Raw genomic sequence first — 23,883 nt, 5'->3', positions numbered from 1 at the left:
TGCCAATATCAGTTGTCTACACATATCCCGCCCCTTCCACGGCAAAATGTTGACATGTGTGTGATGTGTGTGATGTGAATACATTGAGCCAATCATATGGTGTGTTGTGAAGACATCGTGCCAATCATGTGTTGTGATCTCGTTGCTGGAGCAAGGTTGGTGTCGTGAAGCCTTGCGTACGCGCATTTCTGCCGAAATAGATGCCCAATAAGTGCCCAAAAAGCGTTGCAATATGGCCACCGAGTGGAGGGACTTGCCTAAAAGGACTTTGACTCAAGTCCTTGTGCTGTCCTTGTGTGAGCAAAGGCGTGTGTGTAATGGTGTCTCTTCAGTTGATGCCCTTAAGCACAACTAACTTCTCAAACAGTGTTGCAGTCAGTCCAGCAAAGGAAAATAAACACTGTACTGGAGCAGAAGACGGAATGATGGTATTGAACCTTAACCTTACAAAAAGGTTTTTGATGAGGGGATACTGGTCCAAGGATGGCAAGTCATTCCTTTGGTCCTCTAAAAAATGAAGTGACTCTAGCTCAGTCTTGCTGTGAGTTGACTTCAGGAAAACCTCCACGTCTTCAGTGAAGATGAAGAAGTCCAAGTACAAACAAAGCACCAAGGACTCAATCCAATCTGCAGCACTGCACGTTTTGCGTTGTGATGACTAGTGCAATGTGCATGCCCAGCAAGTGTGAAACAGCGCCAAAATTCTCTAGTGACCGAGAGCGGTATCACAGGGGCTTGATCATGCAAGGGTGCCACAGACAGACAGAGACAGAGATTCCGTGTTTTATAGATAGATAGATGTCATCACAGTGTTTCACAGAAAGTATTTTACAGTATTTTGAAAATACAAAAATACACAACACTGAAGTATTTTGATACAAAATTACAAAGGCATTTTCATCATCTCAATAAAATGCAAATTACAAAATAGTATTTTGTATTTGAAATACATATTTTAAATACATGTATTAGAAATACTGCCCATCCCTGGACTTAATGCCCTTAAAGTGACAGTACACCATTTATACTAGTACTTCAAACTAGTACTTCAAACTTCAAACACCACAAAGCAGTGACACTGTCCACAACTGTCACATTTCCCAGTCAGATCCATGAAAGGCTTTTTGTCACTGCATCCAAAAATGTCTTCCTCTGGATAAAGCAGGTTAAGATCCGAGCTGTGTTGCGCTCACTAAAGGGCGATTCCATCTCCCCTCTTAAAGTAGCCTACATGACCCAAAGCACTATACTAACGGAGCGGAGCATGGAGTTTTGTTGGAGTGCGGAGCGCTTTTTAATTTAGAGGCCGGAGCAGCGCTCTGTTCCTCTCCAATTTCGCTCCAATACCGTTCACACCACGAATCTGAGGCATGCCCAAATCCACCCAGAATTCATGTCTTCGTAATAAAACCAAGACCATTAAATTTCAAAGATATTGGCCATAGCAAGTTCGTTGATGGGGATGGAGTTCGCTAAATATTTTAGAAAGGAAACTGACAAAACAACTAGATACTATCCTATATAGTAACAATGTAGAGCAAGAACAATGTGATGACACTGTTTTAGTGAGTAAAGATTCATTTTGGAATCTAAGAAGACACATTTCGCGGGAACATGAGAGTGTGATATGGAGAGCAAAGAAAAATGTGAGCAATTTGAATATGCTTCATATCAAGTAGAAGGCTAAAATAAAACGTGGATGCTAAACCTGTATTCTTTAGTTAATCCCAATGATCCCTTTAGTTTTAGGTTTATATGTATTGACGTTGCCAAGCATTGTTCGTTGTTGCACTGTGTTGCACTATCTTTTAAAATAAATGTTCTATGAGTGAAATATATTGCCATTGCTCTTAGTTCTTTGGGATTTAAGTTTTCTGTTTAAGGTGACAATTCGGCTAGTAGATTATTTTTCCCTCTTTTAAATTGGAGTGGGCGTGGAGCGATTTCACTGGAGCAGGATGATTTTTAAGTGGAGCGGGGAGCAAAATTGAGCGGAGCAACCTGACACGAATTTGAGCGGCTGAGTAGCCTAAACAGCCACTTGAGCGAGGAGCAGGATATTTGCACTGCTCAGCTCCGCTCACTAGCTCTGTTAGCACTGGACAATATGGGAAAATATAGGAAATGCGACGTGTCAGTTTGGCCCTTTATTTACGGTTTCTGCTATTTAGATCAACAGCTCATGCATTCAGCTTGGGTGCTTGGGTCATCCTGCGGTCAGAAACGCGAACAACCTTGTATTTTCCATGATCTTCCCAGATCTATCTTGAGATCTGTTACTGAAGTTCTTATGCAGCGGTGTCTAAAAACCCTACAAGATTCATGCTCATTTGGCATTGCAGGAGTGGTGGTACGTGTATCGGTGGCACTCGCTGCAACGGTGTCCGAGTGTGCAGAATCCTTCTTTATCACTCAATTTGCGCACACAATTAACAGTAGCATAGCTGACACACGTGTCAATCCATGTCATGTTTCATTTTGAGTAGGCTAAGTGGCCAACATCAGTGTTCAATATGGATTTAATTTCAATCATAGCCGTAATAATATTTAGATGTTTTTTTTATGTCAGGGAGAGAACTCAGTTGGGGGGGGACACTGGCCCCCCCTTGACTCCGACGCTGGCTGGCAGTGGCGGGGTTACTAGGGATACGATTACATTTTCTATGCCTGCACATCAGGATTTGCCACCGCTAGACTTAAAGGAGAATTCCGGTGTGATATTGACCTAAAGTGTGTTGAAACATGATACCGAGTGTGAACGTATGTCTCATAGCCCATCTCGGCTTGTCCCCTGCACTCCAAAATCTGGCGCTAGTTAGCCGATGCTACCAACAGCTTTTTCAATGGTGGTGCTTCGGCTAGCCATGCAAATAAATCACTGTTTTACACCATTTACGAGGCTCAATGTATCTCCACACTTCATTGGTAGACTTCCGAGGGCCCTTGACATTTAAAACGAGACATTGAGAACTTTGAAAAAGCACTGGTAGTTTGCTTACAAGACGATTTATACAGACAGTATCTTCACGAAGTTTAGCGTTTGCAGCCATCTTGAATTTAGTCACGATAAGTCGAGTGACGAGTAAGAATGAACAGGTATGATAAGGGATCAGATTCCAAAAATAATTCCGTGGAAATGCATGGATTCCAGTTTCTTCCAGTAGCAGCAACTGGAATCCATGCATTTCCACTGAATTATTTTTGGAATCTGATCCCTTTGACCGTGAACATAACTGGAGGGTTAAGGCCCCTACACTTAGGCGACAACTTGAGTGTGTCGCACTCCGCTTTCAACTCTAAATTACATTAGATTCAGTTGTTTTCAATACAACCCTGCACACCAACATCAACATTTTGCTCCCACCGTGACAATTCAAATGCTATTTCTGTTGCCGCAGCTCAATAAACTGTTCTGTGTCACCTTTAGGTGGAGCTGTTGCGGTGGGCCGTGCCGGGCTAATTGGTGGGCTGATGAGAGGGTGTATAAAATCACCACCCGCCAGTCCGCTCGCTCTCTCTTTCTGCTGCTCCGGCCTGACGACGAGATGAACGACACTTTTGGTTGGCTTCCTACTTACTCACTTCTGCGAATCATTTGTTAATAAACCAACATATTCTGTAAACATTACGTTCAGTGTGGTCTCCCCTATGTCAGCTCTACTTTGAGCCAAGTGGTCGTGACAGTCGGTGACACGTTTCCCACACTGTATTGTTGTATCATCAACATTTCTATCTCTCATTCTTTAGACTTGCCTTTTGTGTCTAATTTCCAACCTATTCTATGTGGATTCAATTAAGTATATGTGGATGTATGGATGTGGTTTATTTACGACTTCTTATGATTCTTGCCTACATGGTCAACAATTTGTTACTTTGTTGTTTCATACTCAACTCCAGGATCAGGTTAATTTGCCTGTGTATGTGTCAGAAATAAGTCTTTCTGTTTACAAATGATCCCACATCATACCAACCAAATTTTTTGCAACATTTTATTATAGATTTAGGTTAACATGACACTTTGTTAGCAAATCTCATCAACATTAAAATTAATTTAGTCCTGGGGGCATTTAAAGGGAAACTTGGCAGGATTTCCCCCTCTGCTGGAGAAATTGTGCATTATGCTATTTCAAACTGTGGGAAAAGGTGATGATAAAGCACATGGATTTGTTTACAAGCTAGCGAACGGTTAGCATAAGTTTGGCAGAACTATGTGGATGTGACAAGGTAAGAAACACGATTTAAAATGAGTTTCTTGTTTCTCACTTCTTTTTCTGGGACGGTAGTCTCAATGTTGCAAGGTTGGGTTTCCGCCTGTGGATGCTAGGCGCAGCGGGGAAAGTCACCATTTTCACCGGAACAGGTCATTTAACCATCCAAATGATTTCTAAACGTGTTTATTACGTATCCAAGGTCCCCTTTAAAGCAAGGGAAAAATAACAGTCTTTTCCAGTGGAGGGGGCGTGGCAATAGCAGGGGAATAGACCTCTGAAGTTCGCCTACAAAAAAGCTGCCAAAAGCTTTGACATCTGGTATCTGGCGATTTTTCCTATGCACCTGTTAAACTCTCGCTGGGACGAAGCAGTCTGAAATGCAGACGTTTTCCTGAACACACTTTTGTCCTCTGCCTTCGAGTGAATATTGTGATCTCCGGTACGGGAAAGCGGCACACTTAGATTTTTGCTACTCCAGAGCAAACTTGCAATGCAACTTGCCATAGGGAGTTACCTTCAATTAGCAAACGGATCTCCTTATATGGGCAGAGATGGCCGTTTTGGTTCTTTTTTGTATCCAGAGATCCAGAGCGGAACGAAGGCCGGAAAAGAAAGACCACAAAAACCTGAGAGAGAGAGAGAGAGAGATATTTATTACACTCAGCACTAAATAACAAAATTTAGCCAGAAGGTCTAAATGCTTCCCCCCGTTGTTGAACATTTGTACTGATGTTCTGAGGAGCAGACAAGGATGTTACACTCTCTAACATAGCAAAAGATTGCGGTTTTGATACACAGTAGGCCTGCAATGTAGGATTTTTTCGTAAGAGAGATGTTTTAACAGTGCTATAAACCATTAAATATCTAGAGGGGGCTGAGACAGCTTTCATTCACCCTGTAATGAGCCATTTAATAGTGATTACAAAGCTGATAACATAAACATAAAACAGCATTAAAAAACCCAAGTTCCATGGGAATGAACATGTTCCATGGGAATGTGTTTAAATGTCCACTGAAATGTATGCAAATGCCCTATGCATAAGCAAAGCATTTGTAATTAGAGCTGAAAATTGCAATCTCAAAAGTTCTTTGTATCCTGCAATGTAGTATGTTTTTGTTGGTTTGCCACACACTGATCTGATTCCATGATTTTGTAGAGGGTAGCAGCAAAGATGGGCTACAAACAGAGGAGGAGGAGCCAGCAGCAGGAGCAAATAGGTCTATTATGACAGCAAAACAGCAAGTTATTAGAAGGACAAGAACAGTTGAACTGAAAAAAACAGCAAGTGATGCCAAAGACTAGTGCAGGAAGATAGTGTGAGAAAGACAGAGAAACCCCAGTAATTGATGAACCATAAGCAACTGATGAGGGCACAGAGAGTGATGAAGATGAGAACAGCTAGTGATAAGAACAACAGAAAACAATAGCAAGAGGTGATCATGATCTGTTTTCTGGTCTTTTTGGTAGATCTCTGGCATAGATCAAACAACAAAAGAGCAGTCAGGTGATGGAGAGAGAAGGGAGATCAACAGAAGGAGGTGCAGAACATTTGCTTAAAGGCACACTATGCAGGTTTTTTAGCTTAATTTGCAAGTTTTTTCGCTTAATTTACCTTCATTTAACAGCTTTAGAGTCATTGGAATGGTTATATGACTTTTTTCGGGTTGAATGGTGGCCGTCTCGCTTCCCCCTAGCGCCTGTGAGCGGAAAAACCACCCTTGCAACTGTGGGCCGGCAGGCCGACAGCCTCAGTGTCAGGAAATATAACGAGTGTAACGAATTGCTTTACTGCATACAAATACACATACACACCAGGCACCGGCTAGAAAAAGGTAGCGATGGAGTTTCTCAGACATTCGTCATGACAAAGCCAGCGAAAAAGAAGCAAAAACCGAGAAAACAGTAAGGAAATTGCCAATACTGCATAGTTTACCTTTAATGATACATTACATGCAACCTCACACTTAAACGTGTATGTAGTAATTCAATAATAAATCATTTGGGCAGTCTAATGTAGTCTGTTGTATACTACAGTATAATAACACCTTTTATTTAATATATAAAAAAAATCCTCAGCTAAGCTTTACATTTACATCCGGTCCAGCCGGGCTAAGCCCAGGTTGTCCTTAAAGTCTAGAAACGCCCCTGTCTATCATTACTCTACTTCTAGGCTAGGTAGCATATCCTTATTAACCAATACATGACTCCAACTAGTGGCATGGATAAGTATCACATATCTCACATATCCCCCATAATAATAAAACACATAGTAGTACATCAATAGTATTTAACAGTGTAGGTCTATTCACCTTGTAACCATACAGTATATCAAACCAAGTATATAATATTTACCACCACTTGTATTTAAAGATATGAGGAGCAATAAACTCATTTAAATGTTTCCAGCTCCGGAGATTCTTATTTTTTTATTTTATTTTTTTTTTAAATGTGAACTGATCATGTCAAAATGAAGAATGACTTGAACCTTTGTATGATTTATCCCATCCTCTTTATTCAAAACTAGCATTAACAGCATACAGCCAACTTGAGCATTGCATAGTATATCCTTATTCCACCTAGTGGCATGGATGAGTATCACATATCTCACAACTGCACACACTGGCACATTCAGTTAGCCATTCCTGGTTACTTAACCACCACCTCTGCTGAGCTGAGAAACCTTAGTGTCATAGTCGACTCTACCCTCTCCTTTGATTCGCACATCACCAAAACAGCTTTCTTCTACCTGAAACGCATGTCTAAACTCTGTCCCTTTCTCACTCCATCTGCTGCTGAGACACTCACTCATACTTTCATCACCTCCAGGTTAGATGTCTCATTGGCATCTCATCCAAATGAATAAACAGCCTACAAAATATCCAAAACTCTGCTGCTAGGGTGCTCAGCTGTTCTAGGCCATGGGATCACATCACCCCCATCCTTCAGCAACTACACTGGCTCCCAGTTCAATGCTGCATCCGATACAAAATAATTCTGCTTGTACACAAATCTCTCCACAATCTGGCTTGCATTCTACAGTACACTCTTCAGATGCCCATCTCCTATCAATCCCCCCTCTAAGCTTTGCTCCAGGGGTGACAGGGCCTTCAGGACCTAAACTCTGGAATGCTCTGCCACTAGCACTGTGCAAATGCACAACACTGTCCACCTTTAAAACCATGCTAAAAACATATCTGTTCAGAATAGCTTTCCCCCTCTGCCTCTTAACTTCTTTCCACTGCCTCAAAACTGCTTTCATGCTGTTTCCTTGTTTTGTCTTATTTTATTACTTATTTCTTTCCTTACAGTACTCTGTTAGGCTACTGTTACTGACCTCCAGACTAACCCCCCCCCCTCCCCATAGCGACGCTCCTGCTGACCTCCACCCATGTTGTGCAGTGCTCTTGCAGTACTGATCTCACCACAATGTTTTCTTTCCACTATGCCTTGTGTCTGTGTATTCTTGTTCTCTGGTGTGCAGTGTCCTCTGTGTCTGTAATATGTGTCTCTGTGTTTGTAATATTTGCCTGTATGTAATGTATAACGTACATGAACAATTTCATTGTAGAGTGTCCTTGTGTGTTTTATGAGTTGTGTTTGTTGTTTTATGTAATTCATCAGGCTGTTTATCAGTAGAGTGCACTAAGAGGCTGAGGCCCTAGTTTCAAATATACACTGGAATGGTCACATAGCTGAGGCTCTAATATGTAACAATATGTGAAAGTCAGGTAAGATGCCCTGCAGCAAAAGGAAGTTGTGGTTAGAAATGTTGCATGCACAACCACATCTTGGCCTCATGAGATATACCAACTGTAACCACAGCTCTATTAGGGCCAGCCATTTTGTGATGAAGTATCACTTTTTTGAGAGAAGTAGGCTCTTACATGAAGCTTACATTAGGATGAGCCTAAATCCATGCCACCACTTTGGGTCCTTCTTCTTATTTTGCTATCAACATATATGTGTAACTTGAGTTTCTTCCATTTGTTTTCGAGTGAACAAACATTTTATGATTTTATGATGTGTCTTTGATTTTAAACATATAGACTGTGAGGACGCTGTCAATAGTAGTAAGTATATAGTTTGTACATTATAATCGAGAATGGCGAAAATATGTTTTCTGGGGAATTTTTTAAAACAGAATCAGATAAAAATAACATTTCCAAGTTTTTTTTATTGGGCAAGATCACACACAGCACTTGTCAGAAAGTATGTTAATGTTGTGCTGGATTATAATAGGTTAAGCTTACTTTGTTGCTTTGTTACAGTATACCTACCTGAGTTTTACTTTACATTCTACTCCGGTATTTAGCACTTTGAGTCCCTTTTCTGGTTTGTTTTGGATGAGCTAGAGTGGTGGACACCGAAATTTTGATGATGGGTCCTGTCTCGACTTTCTGACAAGTACATTTATAAACACCAAATTGAATATATGAGTCTACTTTGGTTGCTATACTTTACCAATGAGATATAATGTCGATTTTGCATTTAGGAAGGACATGAAACTCAATGTTTAAGCTTAACATTCACTTAAAACTTAATCACTTTTTCACATTTTAGATGTATTTCTATGGAGTATAGAGTTTGGTATTGTATATGAAACTCAATGCAAATTCAAATGTGACAAATATATCAACATACAGTATGGGTGTGTTGTTATGCTTGATCAAGAGATTTCTAGAAACAGTGTTGGGAATTAGTTGTGTATGCATTGTTATTGAAGCTTGCTTTACTCATAATAAACTGGGTTCACTGAAAACAAAGTCTGCAGAATGTTACTTGCACTACCATGAGTGTGGCACTCCACTTTCCACTCAACATTCAATTACAGCACTGAACACCAACATGACATTTTACCAATTGAGCAGTGACAGTTTTTTGTGTCTATGCTCAATTAAATCTGTTGCTTATCAGATGCTTGTCAGTTACAGTTATTTCTATCTCTCATTCTGTCCACTAACTCTCAATCCTATATGTGTCCAGTAGATGGCCTCCTTGCTCTCCTGATCACCTCACCATGGCATTACTGATCAAGCTCACACACCTGTCCTACACTCCCAAATCACCTGTCCAATACAAATAAGGCCTTATTTTCACTTCATCTTCCATGTGCTGTTTGTGTTTAACTTCTACTCTGTCTCCTGGATTCTCAGACGTGGCTTGCTCTGCTTGTCTGCTATTCCTGAAGTGCCTGATCTGTTTACTTAACCTATTGCTGACCTGTTTTTTTCCTCAGACATCACTTTTCACAATCTGTAGACTCCCTGAGTCCCAGCATGACACAGAGGAGAAGTGTGCAGCTATGTGTTTATCACGCCTCAGCAAAAGTGTGGACGTGAAGGCTGTCAGCTGCCCTGGGATGTATCCCAAGTGACAAACCTGGGTAAGTTAACTCAGAGTAAGTGGTAAACCTCCTAATAGAAGAGCTGCATGGCTTCATTCTCCTAAATAAAACAATGCCATAGGGCTCTTGTTAGGAGGGTTACCACTATCTCTGAGTTAACCTAACCAGATTTGTCACTAAACTCACATACTTGGAATAACCCCGGGGGCTTCGTGTTTGACAGCATATTTTGCCGACAGTGCATGCGCACTGAGGCCAGAGCAAAGTCAGACGCACAAAGTGGGCTGAGTCAGGCCCAAGTTAATTAATAAAATATAGATAGATAATACAGAATTTAACACTGGTTGCATATGATTGCTTTACTTAATTTTTTCTTCACCTGAGAGGTCTCATCCATTTCAGAGTCCCTGCCTTGATGTAGTTTCCCACTACCTATATCGTCGCCAAACTTGGGCCTCAGGTCTTGTTGCCTTCATGGTACGTCTGTTTAAATGTGGCTGTGATGCTTCGTTCATTTAAAAGGGAAAATATGTATGCCTTTGTAAAGAAATCTTGAACAGTCTCTAGGTTCTTTTCACACCTGTTCTCAAGATGAGAAGAAAATAAAGATCTTTGTTTTATACATTGTAGTCCAGGGTTTTTCAAACGGGCCTCCACTGGGGGGCGCCAGAGAGCCTCAGGAGAGGCGAAGCATGGAGGGAAAGACACATCTGCCCGCGGACCCTGAGGGGAGGCACACACTCACCCAATTTACAAACCCCTGGAGTAGACTCCAGTCGACTAAACTCTCTCATCCTGTTTAACCAAAAACATGAGGGGGGACACAACGTGATGCTCTGAGTGAGTGTGTGTGAGCACGTCCCCCTCAATGTCTATGGTGACTACGGCCCTGGTGTGTGTGTGTGTGTGTCTGTGTGTGTGTGTGTGTGTGTGTGTGTGTGTGTGTGTGTGTGTGTGTGTGTGTGCGCGCGCGTGTGCAGGGGTGTAGTTGTAAAATGTTTATAACAATCAGTGGTATTACAGTAAATGGTTCCTAGAGTGTTGATGAGTGTACATATTGTGAATGTGGATAATACTGTGTGATTTCTGAATGTTAAAGTTGCATTTGGTGAATAACCTCTTTTGAGAGGTGGATAAACTCTAATAAGAGGTGGATAAACTCTATTTCTAAAATGTCAGAGGTGGATAAACTGTGTTTACTTGCATTTAGCCTCCACTCCAACCCTGTGTGTGTGTGTGTGTGTGTGTGTGTGTGTGTGTGTGTGACATTACTGAAATGGATAGCTACTGAGATCAAGGACAGCATTCCTTGTCCTGCAAAAACAAAATCTGATTCATTGCACATGTCTGAAAGCAAGAGGCATGACTCATTCTGGTTACCACATCACTTATCCAAAGAGCGACGACAGGGAGGGTGTTTCTAAGAAGGGCATTATTTACAGGAAGACCTACTCATGCCTCAGTGCAAATAGGTTCCTTACACATACATGTCTGAAGGCGTGAGGCATTATTCTGATTACCACATCCTAACTTTCGAAAGGAAAGGTGTTTCTAAGAAGGGCATTATTTACAGGAAAACAGATGTCAACATACTTATGTGTCAGTGCAAATAGGTGACTTCATTAAACACTAATGCACTTCACACAGACAGGTGCCCCTCATACATCCTTCCATCCACTGTTCATCACAGACACAGGGTGCCTCACTAATGCATCGCCTTTCCATGGGGGCCCTCATACAGGGGTCAACCTGACCTAAGGGTCCCTCATACAGCTCTTACTCTGAGCACACTTCCTTTAGCATCACAGCAAGCCCTTTCACTTCTGGCATTATGTAGCAACAGGAGAAAGCATTCACCCCACCTGGCCTCAAACCCCAGTACAAAACCTGCACTCTGATTGCATTTTATTTGTAGAGCGCTTTATCATGTACTCAAAGCACTGAACATTGTGGGGTAAAAAAGGGAGGCAGGCAGGATTAAAAGTAAAAAGAAAGTAGAATGAAATAATAAATTAGGAGGCTCACATAAAGTGTACAGGCAGTGGCAAGTGTGGAAAGAAACAGACATATGCCAGTACAATTAAAAAGTAAAAGTATTACATATTTATAACTCTGTTTCTAACAAATGCAGACAATACATTTGCCAGTTTACTTACAAGTATAGGCAATGTATTTGCTCACATGGGTTCCTATAATTTACACAAGATTGACTTGTTTGGCAGGTGTGGTTCACATTGGGGGAGAAGTACATTAGTTCAAGAACACACCGGGCTCCCATAATTTACTCTAAGCTTTCTTGTGGAAAGTATGATTCATGTGTAGAATGGGCACACGAGCACAGGAAAGGTGTAGGAGTGCGTGTATGGAGATGTCTTTCATCTCCTTGATGAACATTATACTCTTTCCCACTTATTTCCTATGGCGGTCATTTTTGACCGTAAGCAAAAAAAAGTGTGACCAAGTTGAATAAATCACTCAAAATTCATAGAAATTAGTCACATGAATTTCATGTGTTCAAATGCCTTTTGTGAAGGATATCATAAGGTCTTGAGGCAATCTGATGAAAAATGCCATATTTATGGTACAGGGAATGTGTAAATTGGTCATTTTTGACTGGAACAGTGTTACAGTAGAAGGTTAAAGCAACACCAAAGCACTTTTCCACTGTCGCACGCATGCTATTCGTTTATCCAGCACCGACAATGTCCACAGACAAGGTAGAGTATGTTGCATGATTTTATGAAAGTACGATGTATTGCGACATCAGAAGTAAGTCAAATGTGTAGTTTCTTATGTCTCATTCCACATATCCGCTATCTGGCAAACTTGCATAGTGCAGTTAAAGCCAATAGAGGGGTCGCGAAGCAAATGAGGGAGGGCCGTTCACCCTGTTGCGAGTTGATGAACCACTGAAACGATTTTGGAAACATTATTTTAAGGTTCAAAAAACTCTTTGGTGTTGCTTTAAGAAAACGATCCACTGACATTGCACCAACGTCAAGAGACATGATCACTTGAACTCTGGCTTAGATGATAAAATGTTGATGCTGATGACGTTGTTAATTAACTTAAACTTTTTTGTTTTTTTACTTTTTTTCAAGCTGTGATCGCAGACGCCTCTTCAGCTCCCTGGAGTGCTGAGGCAGAAAGAGAAATGTTTGTCTAGAAAGGGAAATGTTTGTATATAAAAGGAAATAATTGTGGGAAATGTTTGTCTAGAAAGGGAAATGCTTTAAATGCTTTTTCCTTCAGCACTAAAGAAGACTAAGAAAGCAATATTTTAGTATTTCACAACATCTCTTGTGCAAAAGTCTGTGTGTGCCTTGTGTGTGTTTGTGTGTGTGTGTGTGTGTGAGTGTGTAACAGAGATATATAGAGAGAGTGATAGAGAGAGAGAAAGAGAGATTGTGAGCCTTATAATTTAAATGGCGATTTTATTCATGTTATTAAATTAGCTTAGTTACACTTAAGACATTCACATTCACACACTTTCTGTTATTGTGATTGTTTTTATTTGGCACCTGCTTCCTTGCTCTAGGCAGTTCAGGCCTTGGTCTGTGGTAAGTGCATCAAGACAATGTTGCATTTAAAGAAATGAAATTGAAAGGAGTATGGCAGCATTGGGCATCAAAGCTCATGCATGATTAACAGTCTATAAGATGTTTCTTTCTTTTATAATGCTAGGTCACGTTACGGGCCGACTGCCTGTGAGAGATAACATTGTTTTATATATATATATATATATATATATATATATATATATATATATATATATATCTTATAGTATATATAGTACTCTTATAGTACTCACTTATTGGTGTTTTTAAGTGGAGGTTCAGGAGGAGCGTGACGAAATTTGCCACGTCATTATCAGGTAATTTATTTCCAGCCTTCCTGTCAATGCTGCAGCATTTGGTTTGATCCCTCACTTTCAACCCAACATCTTCCCTCACATCACTCAGACATACTCAGACTCAGTCATGCGGATTTCCCCACTGATGCCCACATTTCCCCACTGATACATCCCTTGCTGGCCCAAGCACAGAGAGGAACACTTGGAAGGTTCCCTACGACAGTGAGAGCAAGCAGGCAGTGTGGTCGCGGAGGCTCATAGACTTCTATGGGAGCAGATTCTTGGCCACAACTTTCACAGTTTTCTGTTGGTTCCTGCTTATGATAATAAGGAGAAGCGTGACTCAGACATATTCAGACTCAGTCATGCGGATTTCCCCACTGATGCCCACATACGTCACTTACTGGCCCAAGCACAGAGAAGAACGCCTGAATGGTTCCATTCACTGTTGCTTGGGTGTGGGATTGGAGTGTGATAAGTAGTTCCCCAACCAGAGTCTCCCTCCATGCAAGACATCGTATTGACACATGTTGACTCTCTTCCCACAGGGCAGTGGCACCATTTCATTTTTGTAGATGATGTTTACATACAGTACATGCATACTTGTGAAAGTGAAGTACAGAGAGAGGGAAAGAGAGTGAGAGAGAGAGTGAGAGAAAAAGACAGAGTTGGAGGGAGAGACACAAAGAGAGAGGAGAATTGGTGTGAAATGGATGGTTTTGTGTTTCACTGTTGGAGGCCATCTATCTGTAATTTATAAGCAGTTTTATTTCCATGTACAGTACTTATTTAGGCTAATAAAGCAAGAAATATAGGCTAAACACAAACGCATATGCACATACATCTCAGAAACAAACAGCACCTTTTTGTAAATGAAAGTGTCCTGAGACAGACTGCACTGTTGCTCCTTGAGTCCAGAATGTCAGTCACAAAATTAGAAACAGCAGAATGAACGTGTCTGCAACACCATGGAAAAACGTGTCCATTGTTCTCCCGTTAATGTCATGGTGTCTATGGCTTTAGTTCCATGGGCTTTAATCACACAGTGTCCGTGGCTATGAGGGGACTAATGGCAAGGTATCACAGAAAGCTTACGGTCACATCTTCAGTGTACAGAGGGAGGTCGAGGGGCGGCTTGGGAAGTGTAGGGAAGACTGTTCCTTGTTAGTTTACCGAAAACATTTCTTACCACACATTGATAGAAGATTGACATAAAAAACTAAAGTTGAAATCAGTCCAGGGGTGGCCAACGCAAGCAGGCAGTGGGGTCGGTGAGGCCCATAGACTTCTATTGGAGGAGCTTCTTGGCCACAACTTTCAAAGTTTCCTGTTGGTTCCTGCTTATGATACTACAAATGAATGATCAAACACAGACACACACAGACACACAGAAACACACACACACACACACACACACACACACACACACACACACACACACAAATGAATCAGTTAAAAGCATATACTGTATATCCACTATTTCATTACAAGTCAATTAAGAAAACAGAGAGGTGACACTAGAAAGAAAGAGTGAGACGACCCTTTCATGAAGGTCTGAGGACATGACTAGGTGTTTGATTTTGATACACACAAGTCTGAATGATAAATTCTGTGAATAAGTTGTGTCCCGATAGTTTTGGCCGTATAGTATCTCTAATATGTGACTGTTAAACATACCATTTCCTAAGCATGATGATGAGAATAGCTCCAAAAATTACACTGATGATAATTATCACAGAGAGTGGTCTCCCAGATGCCCCTAAAAGAGAAAGGATGAGACCATTTAGGTACATTTGTTTCAACAGACAGCCATCCCAGATAGTGACATCCAGTGTTTCCTCGGCAGTCAAAAATCGACATGTTAAAAGTGGTCAACAATGACAATCTAAATCAAACAATCAAAGATGACCCTAAATGGGTTAACCATTTGCACTATTCTTGTGTACTATTGTACTGTAACTGCCAAGTTCAGTTTATCCACTTGAATAAATAAATAAATAAATAAAACATCTGTGAGTGTAATAGTGAACAGCCAGAGAGTTTTAAGGATATCCTGTTGTTGATCAATTCTTCTGACACTAAGCAAAATAGTCGCACACATTCTGTCCACACCACAGTATGGGCATCTTACCGGTGACTGCATACAGAGTGTGGTGACCTTCCGCAGTGCCATAGGAGTTTGAGGCCTTGCAGGTGTACAGGCCGTTCAGCTCAGGAATGAAGTCCAGGTACAGCCTGTTGCCTTCTGCCCTCACCCCACTGGGCAGGGGATGGCCCTCTCTGAAAAAGAGTACAGCTGGTGTAGCGACGTAGACCGATTGTGTGTGTGTGTGTGTGTGTGTGTGTGTGTGTGTGTGTGTGTGGGGGGGGGGGGGGGGTCTCTAAGGGGAGAAGGGTTATTCGAGCAGGCTGAGGTTTGGGGATGGGTGAGTGAGACTGAGAAAAAGAAAGCACACACACACCCTTACAAATATGACATCATGATATCAGAAAAGTGCTGAGCTTTGTGTGCAAAGGGTAAACAGAGGGCAACAGGGCAATCGACAGCATGTGTGATCATTAACACATTATAAAGTCACTGGAGTGTGTTAGTGTGTGCAATGTACACATTAAAGGAACCGTATGTAAGAAATGTATTTCAATTAATCATAAAATGGCCCTGATATGTCACTTGACATTAAGAAATCATGTTAATTTCAAATATTTATTTCACTGACAACAGTAGTCCGGCCAGGATATTCTCATTTAAAAAGTGAAGTTGCAGCCCTCAACTGATGTTGATGTTGTGTTTTATCATGTCATGTTGTGTTTTTGCCTGATGCACCACCCTCTACCTATCTACTAATCACAAAGTCAGTAGTGTTTCGGCATCCGGTTTGGCAACCTCGAGTCAGGGGGGAGGGGGAGGGGATACCCCACTCTACAGTAATTTGAAAGTGATTGCAGTACCAGTTTTGGCCACAATCTTACATATAGTTCCTTTAAGCGCAGGACTTTTTACATCTGGTGGATTCTGGGTGAACCCAGAAGAGTCTGTGAGTGCATTATTTTGAATTTACTTTGCAGGTCTATCTTTCTGAAATCTCATTCACAACTGCTTGTTCGGCATGGGGCGGGCTTTATATGATTAACAGAGTACTACAGTCAGCAGTGCTATCAATGCCTGTACTTTTCTTTGGAACTGGAGTATACAACTGCATTCAAAAACTGATTTGGAGTACAACTGCATTGACAACCTTTGTTTTTATTATACCTCTGAAAAAAGTTTATAATGTACCAATTTAAGTTTAAATTCACAGCTGACTCCCAAATGAGTGAAATAACCCCAGACACATGTTCAGTCTCAATTGAGGATGGTTTGTGGATGACCAGGCTAGGTCTGACTGAACCTTCCAGAAGTCCTGGCCAAATGCCATGTAACAGTGAAAGAAACTGAATCTTCATCTTTTATTTTTTTAAGAATAGAACTAATTAAGTCTGTGAGTACCTTGCCCATGTATAATCAGGTTTGGGGTTGGCATCTGCACTGCACTGATAACCATCATCCATCTGTGTGATCTTCACAGACTGAGGTGGGTCTGAAAAACACAAATTAACCTTTTTTTCTATTACTTAAAATAACAAAATGTAAAAATTCCCCATTTCATCAATTTTCAACCTACTGGGTACTCAATGCTAAGAGGTTAATACATGCTGGCCACCTTCAGACAATAAGAACTCTCTCTCTCTCTACCTCTCTCTGGTTTTAGTACTAGTTGACTGATAATAAAAGAAAGTCAAAGGTCTCTCTCACTGTCTCATACTCTCTCTCTCTCCATGTTTCTTTGTTTTTCTCTCTGTCTTGTTAATTGCAGTATAGTGTCCCCTTAACCAAAACAAATTTTAGCCTAAAAAGACAAACTTCACTATTTACAACTCTTTCAAATATCTCTCAATGTGCCAGTCCATGCATTAAATAACAGTTCTGTCAGGCCCACTTAATTAAGTCAAAAATACACAAGAGAGAAATAGATTTTAAAGCCAACTTAATTTGTATTTGGCGGTATGGCTCTGTCCAGAGGAAGTTCCCTGTATTTCTATGGGCTCTATGAAAAGCCAACACAGGGAACAGCAGCACCCTCAGGCGACTAGTAAATCTATTGCCCCTAGAACAGAGCAATTAACGATGACAACAGTATGTCATTATTTCAAGTTAAACCACTTTGAGGTGGAGCTGGGGAGGAGGTGGGTTGCAAAGCAGCAAGATAAGAAAGCAGTGAGAGTAAACAGACTGATGCAGCTTAAATAAGGCGCTGTTATGAGAGAGGCCACTTGCGAGTGAAGGGAGCGATCAGCTGAGTGGAACAGCTGATGTGGGCTGGGCCAATAAGAAGGTGACAGCGGGCTTGAATATGCGGCCTGCCAGAACTAATGCAGAATGCTTGATTTACCTAAGTGCCGCATTGATACATCAAAACAGATCAGCCAGGGCCATTGGTAAAAGTCATATGATTTGCCAAAAGGCTGATAACAGTCAACAAGGCCAATAGGAATGTTAGGCTGATACACAGTGCCGTTGTACGATTGACAAGGTACAACAGTTGTGAAGCATCATGGTTCATTATGCGCTCAATAAATAACAAACTATGACGTCAGTGGTCACACTCACTTAAACACAACTAGGCGTTACTTGACCTAGAGAATAGGCCATTAGCTTGTAGTCAGACTAGGCTACATATATCTCCCATTTTTTTTTCCATTGTGAATAATCTAAACATGCTCATCATTATATAGACAGGTTAGGCCAGATATTTTCCATTGCCAGTCAGTCAGCTGTGAGTACTGGCGCATGTGGTGACTAAAGGGGAGGCACATTCATTTGAAATCAGATTATGACATAATGGACAGAAGTTGAACAAACAGGTTAGAGGCGCGCACTCCCTTTATCAGAACTGATTAGAATAAACCTCAGACAACTAGCTACATGTGCCACAGTTGTTGTTTGCAGCATGTCATCACACTGCTACTGGACATGTGCATTCTATTCAGCCTGTGTTCTGTGACACAGTTTCTGTGACATCATCTACTCCATCTCGTTCCTAAACCACGGGGCTGTAATATTTCCAGACCATTGAGCATGACACTGATCAACACATTTAAGTAAGTATAAGTATATATACTTTTTTGATCCCGTGAGGGAAATTTGGTCATTTAACCCAATCGGTGAATTAGTGAAACACAAACAGCACACAGTGAACACACAGTGAGGTGAAGCACACACTAATCCCGGCGCTGTGAGCTGCCTGCTACAACGGCGGCGCTCGGGGAGCAGTGAGGGGTTAGGTGCCTTGCTCATGGGCACTTCAGCCACGGCCCTCTGGTCGGGGCTCGAACCGGCAACCCTCCGGTTACAAGTCCGAAGCGCTAACCAGTAGGCCACGGCTGCCCTCTAATTTCCTTGCTTGTTTGTCATAATGTGTGAAAACGAAAAGCTCCCATTTGGGGTTAGTAAGCATGCATACATGCACACGTGCACACACCCACACACAGGGATGTGGAGGCTAAATGCAAGTAAACACAGTTTATCCACCTCTGACATTTCCTAAATAAGAGTTTAACCACCTCTTAATAGAGTTTATCCACCTCTCAAAATAGTTTATTTACCTATTACCATAAACTTCCTTGTATCCTTGTATCGCAACTTTTAATTTTCAAAAATCAAACTATATTATCCACATTCACAATATGTACACTCATCAACACTCAAGGAACCATTTAATACCATTGGTATTGTTATAAACATTGGACAACAACCTCCACCATCATCAAACATGTTCTGAATGGCTTTTTTAAAAATCCGATACCTAATGGCGCAGTCCACCTCACCGTGATCACAGAAGTCATAGTTTACCCACCTCTTATTTTACCACTACATCCCTGCCCACACACACACTTGCATGTACATACTGTAGAAACACATAGAGACAAACATACACATACACACACACGCACACACACATACCAGATATCCTAGTTTATAGAATAGGGTAGACCAATGAACATGTGTAAACAAACTTACAGTGAATGACATTAGACCCCTCCTGGACCCCCACACCATCTCCTTCATATGCCCCTTGGTAAGAAAGGAAATGGCTATAGTCATTGGACAAATTTAACTAATGACCAGACAGGTGTACAAAAATCATGTGTAAATATAGCATACACATCACATGGCGTATCCTCAAAGCACATTTTATTACAGTTTTTTTCAATCGCTAACAAGCGCTTACCTATACTTCAGATAATTTTTCTAAACTCTTAACACAGACTCACACCTACAAAACACAATTGGCCAAATGGATAATTTTCTTCTCAAAAACACATTTTGTTAAATATATACTAACTCTTCATTTCAAAACAGAACACATCTTTCTCTGCACACACTAACTTTACCAAAACACTGGAAATCTGACTCAAAATTAAATTATTCTGTCAAAGAATAACACTTGTTTTCACTTCACAAGGTACATGCAGTCAATCAAAGTACACCAGGTTTCAAAATTCTGGCTATTGTTGACATTACAAAAACTGCATAGACTTTTATGTCTTACGGGTATTTGCATGCAAAACATGCTATCCACCGTTTTTACACTAAATTTCTTGGTTGGGAACTGTATGTCCACATGCAATGTTCACATTCAAAAGCATTCCAGTAAAAAGCAAATCAGTTTTTTTCCCTTTACTGTTTACTACAGGAGGTACAGTAGAAATACTGTTTACAGTATGATAGAACAGGAAAAGCTTTACAGTATTGCTTACAGTGAACAAAATATCCATGAAACACACAATAGCATTCTGAACAAAAAACAACAGCAAAAAGCCCAGATAAAAAGGGGGGGAACTAAAAAAAGCATACAATTACTGTATCTAATCTCTGCGATTTTCAGAGTTAGGCCACAGTTTCATCAACATCACATCTGATATTATCCAAGGCGATGTACCTGGGATAAAACCATTTGGTAGCAGAAGCAGAGCAGAAGCAGAGGTTTTTATACTGTATCTAAGGTTTGGAATATTGTGTTTGCTATTGTGAGATGTTGTGTGTTAACATTCGTAAATACTACAAAAACAATCCATTGTTTTGTTGGTAGGTATAGCTTGTCTGTTAAGAAAATGAAAGCATTGTGGAAATGTGTTTACTGACTGCATATTGTGTGAAAACGACATAAAATGTGTGAATGGTATGGCCACAAAAGACCGATGCTGTGCTAATTGTGTTTAGAGTTTTGAAAATGTGACAACTGGTTAGACAAACGTTAGCGACTGAAAAAAACTGTATTATACAATCAATACAATTGTAGCTGGATAAATTACCGAACATGAATACAAGTTTGAGGAACTTACCGGTACTCGTGCGCACCACCACAAGTAGGCACAGCCAAAATCCAAGGTCCATCTTTCACAATCGTTCATTAAAGTGCCGGCTCTTTGTAGACGAGCAGAAAGAGATACGTCAGAGCCGGGGGAACTCAACTCTCCAACTCTTGAAGAACAGTTAATGCATCGCTGTCTCTCTTGTCTCGCTGTATCGCTTTTACAAGTAGCCTACTGTAAACGGTGAACAGTCGCAGTTTGTATTGCCTGGTTTGAATTAGCGGGATGATCCTGCTGAGTTCAAATGCTCAGTAGCCGAAACAGCTGAACGACACAGCCGACCCGTCGCGTGTGTGAAATGGGTTGCGCAATCGGCTTGATTGCTCGTCACTAAATGCTCCGCCCGAGTATTGCTGGCGATTTCTTTGCTGAGATTACAAGTGTGTGGGTGTGGGTATTATTGTAACAATGCACTTGACAATCCGCATACGCACCAGAAGAATATAAGCAACAAACGTGTACAGACAACACTGCAAATGTGCGAAATGTTTACTTTCGTTTCCAAAGTATCTCCAAAGTCTGCAGGGCAAGTGCATGGGGACAGGGAGTGTGAGATCAGACACAGAAGGAAGAGAGAGATAGATAGAGCAAAGTGTTTGAGAGGGATAAAAGAGCGTGTGTGGAGTTCCAGAAAAAAAGTGGAAAGAAACATTAGGTGGCAATGTGGCTGCAATTAGTTACAGATTAATAAAACAGAGTGTGTGTGTGTGTGTCCTTTTTCTTTCCACGTCATTCTCTCTACAGCAAAACCACATGTAACATGAATGACAGGAAGATATTCAAATAGATTCATGAGCAAGTTCATTTTGTAATACAACACAAAGTCAGGGTAATAAAACCTTATCCATATCCATATCCATGTGAACTTGTGAAGTGTGAACAGATGCCAAAGATGCCAAATTATTAAGAATCAGTATGGAAACACAAGTTCAGCAACTTCAACTTGACATGTAGTTCAACATGTAGTTCTAAAAACAATGTCTGCGGGCAGATATTGTTCATTGTTGCAATAAGAAAAAGCATGATGGGTGTCTTTAAATGGAAGTTTTGGAGGAGCGTGACAAAATTTGCCTCGCTTACAGTGTCATTATCAGGTTATTTATTTCCAGCCATCCTGTTCATGCTGCAATATTTGGTTTGATCACTCACTTTCAACCCAACATCTTCCCTCATGCCTCCTGTCTGCTTAGGTTAGGAACAGCATGGAACAGCATAGGGGTGTACGCATGGATCCTGCTTGACTCCTGCCTGCGCAGTATTATCCTGCACGATCCTGGCAAAGCACTCAGTCAGGCTGGCTAGAGATCTTGGCCACAACTTTCCCAGATTCCTGTTGTTTCCTGCTTTTGATGCTACATAAAAAGTCAAAGTCAGCTTTATTGTCAATTTCTTCACATGTTCCAGACATACAAAGAGATCGAAATTACGTTTCTCACTATCCCACGGTGAAGACAAGACATTTTACCAATTTAAGTCCACAGACAAACATAACATTCAAGTAAACAAAAAAGTAAGTAAATAAGTAAATAAGAGGGCACATATAATAATGAAAAAATAAGAGCAGCAAAATTTGGTTGAAATTGTGCATGGACAGTCAATAAAATACTAGTGCAAAGTCAGGCCAATAAAAGGCTTGGGTAGTTCTGTTTGACCTAAGTAATAAAGAAAGTGGCATAGTGGTGCAAGTTATGTAAGAGCAGCAGAAGTGTTGTGTTTTCAGGACAACAACACCAAGTTGTAAAGTGTACAAGTGTGCAAGTGTGCAAGTGGAGTAGTGCAGGCGGCCATTGTGGGTCCAATGTCCAGGATGTTATGTAGCTGAGGGTGGAGGGGGGAGAGGAGGGAGAGAGTTCAGCATCCTTACAGCTTGGTGTATGAAGCTGTTGGTGAGTCTGGTAGTGCGGGAGCGCAGGCTTCTGTACCTCTTCCCAGAGGGCAGTAGATCAAACAGATTGTGAGCGGGGTGACTTGAATCACTCACAATTTTGGTCGCCTTGCGGGTGAGGTGGGTGGTGTAAATGTCCTTCAGGGAGGGGAGTGAAGCACCAATGATCCTTCCAGCTGTGTTCACTATGCGCTGCAGGGCTTTCCTGTTGTATTCAGTGCAGCTTCCGCCCCACACAGCGATACAGCTGGAGAGGATGCTCTCAATGGTGCCTCGGTAGAATGTGGTCATGATGGCTGGTGGAGCACTTGCTCGCCTGAGTTTCTGCAGGAAGCTCAAACAAAAGCTAAAACAAACACAGCTGCAGGCAGTGTGGTCAGTGAGGCCCAAACTTCAATGGGAACAGCTTTTTGGCCACAACTTTTAGATTCCTGGTTCCTGCTTTAATAAGAAGTGTGACTCAGACATAATCAGACTCAGACAGACTCAAACTTTTAACTTATGCCCAGATGGTGTTGGAGAGAGACACAGAGAGAGCGGGTGGGGTCAGGAATCAATTACTGTATATTTCACTGCTGCTCGTATGCTTATTCGTAATTCACTAGTAGTTTCAATTCCATATACTTATTTATTAAAGCAAGAAATATACACACAAACACATACATCTCAGAAACAAACAGCACCTTTTTGTAAATGAAAGTGTCCTGAGAAGACAGACTCCCCTGTTTCTCCTTGAGTCCAGAGAGTCAGTCACAAAATTAGAAACAGCAGAATGAACATATCTGCAACACCGCAGGAAAACATATTAATTGGACTCCCTTTAATTCCATGGTGTCTATGGCTTTAGTTCCATAGGCTTTAATCACCTGGTGTCCATGGCAACGAGAGGCCTAGTGAACCAGTTTGTGGTGGCAGTGTGAGGTGTCACAGTCAGCTTCCGGTCACATCTTCATTGTACAGGAGGAGGTCGAGGGTCGGCTTGGCTGAAGAGGAAGCGTGGCCCATTAATTCAACAACAGTGAGAGCAAGCAGTGGGGTCAGTGAGACCCAGACTTGTATAGGAGCAGCTTCTAGTAGTTGTGTGCACATCCCTCCTTTCTGTTGGCCAGGTGCAGGACAAAGGTATAAAAGCTTTTAATTAAAAGTTTGGAGCATTCTCTCTTCTTATCTTCTCTT

The 23,883-nt window shown here is 41.3% G+C and overlaps 1 protein-coding gene across 8 annotated transcripts in view; it reads right to left on the bottom strand.

Moving 5' to 3' along the window:
- Window positions 1-14,157: 14,157 nt before the first annotated feature.
- The window catches only part of LOC121700144 (poliovirus receptor homolog), a 72,838-nt gene continuing 63,112 nt past the window's right edge, over window positions 14,158-23,883 (bottom strand). For 5 of the 8 annotated variants that reach the window (XM_042082945.1, XM_042082936.1, XM_042082928.1 and 2 more), the window contains 3 exons: window positions 15,541-15,689; window positions 15,087-15,168; window positions 14,158-14,758 (listed from right to left, as the gene is read on the bottom strand). In XM_042082945.1, the coding sequence (XP_041938879.1) occupies window positions 14,698-14,758; window positions 15,087-15,168; window positions 15,541-15,689 (292 nt within the window). In that variant the 3' untranslated portion in view covers window positions 14,158-14,697. Of the gene's footprint in view, window positions 14,759-15,086; window positions 15,169-15,540; window positions 15,690-16,896; window positions 16,988-19,467; window positions 19,522-20,792; window positions 21,153-23,883 lie in introns of those variants that run through there. The other 3 variants (XM_042082981.1, XM_042082952.1, XM_042082959.1) reach the window with 3 other exon arrangements.

This window comes from Alosa sapidissima, chromosome 2 (assembly GCF_018492685.1).
Source record: "Alosa sapidissima isolate fAloSap1 chromosome 2, fAloSap1.pri, whole genome shotgun sequence".
NCBI classification, from domain to species: Eukaryota; Metazoa; Chordata; class Actinopteri; order Clupeiformes; family Clupeidae; genus Alosa; species Alosa sapidissima.
Note: the sequence above shows the minus strand (reverse complement) of the source record. Positions and strands in the feature narration are given on the sequence as shown.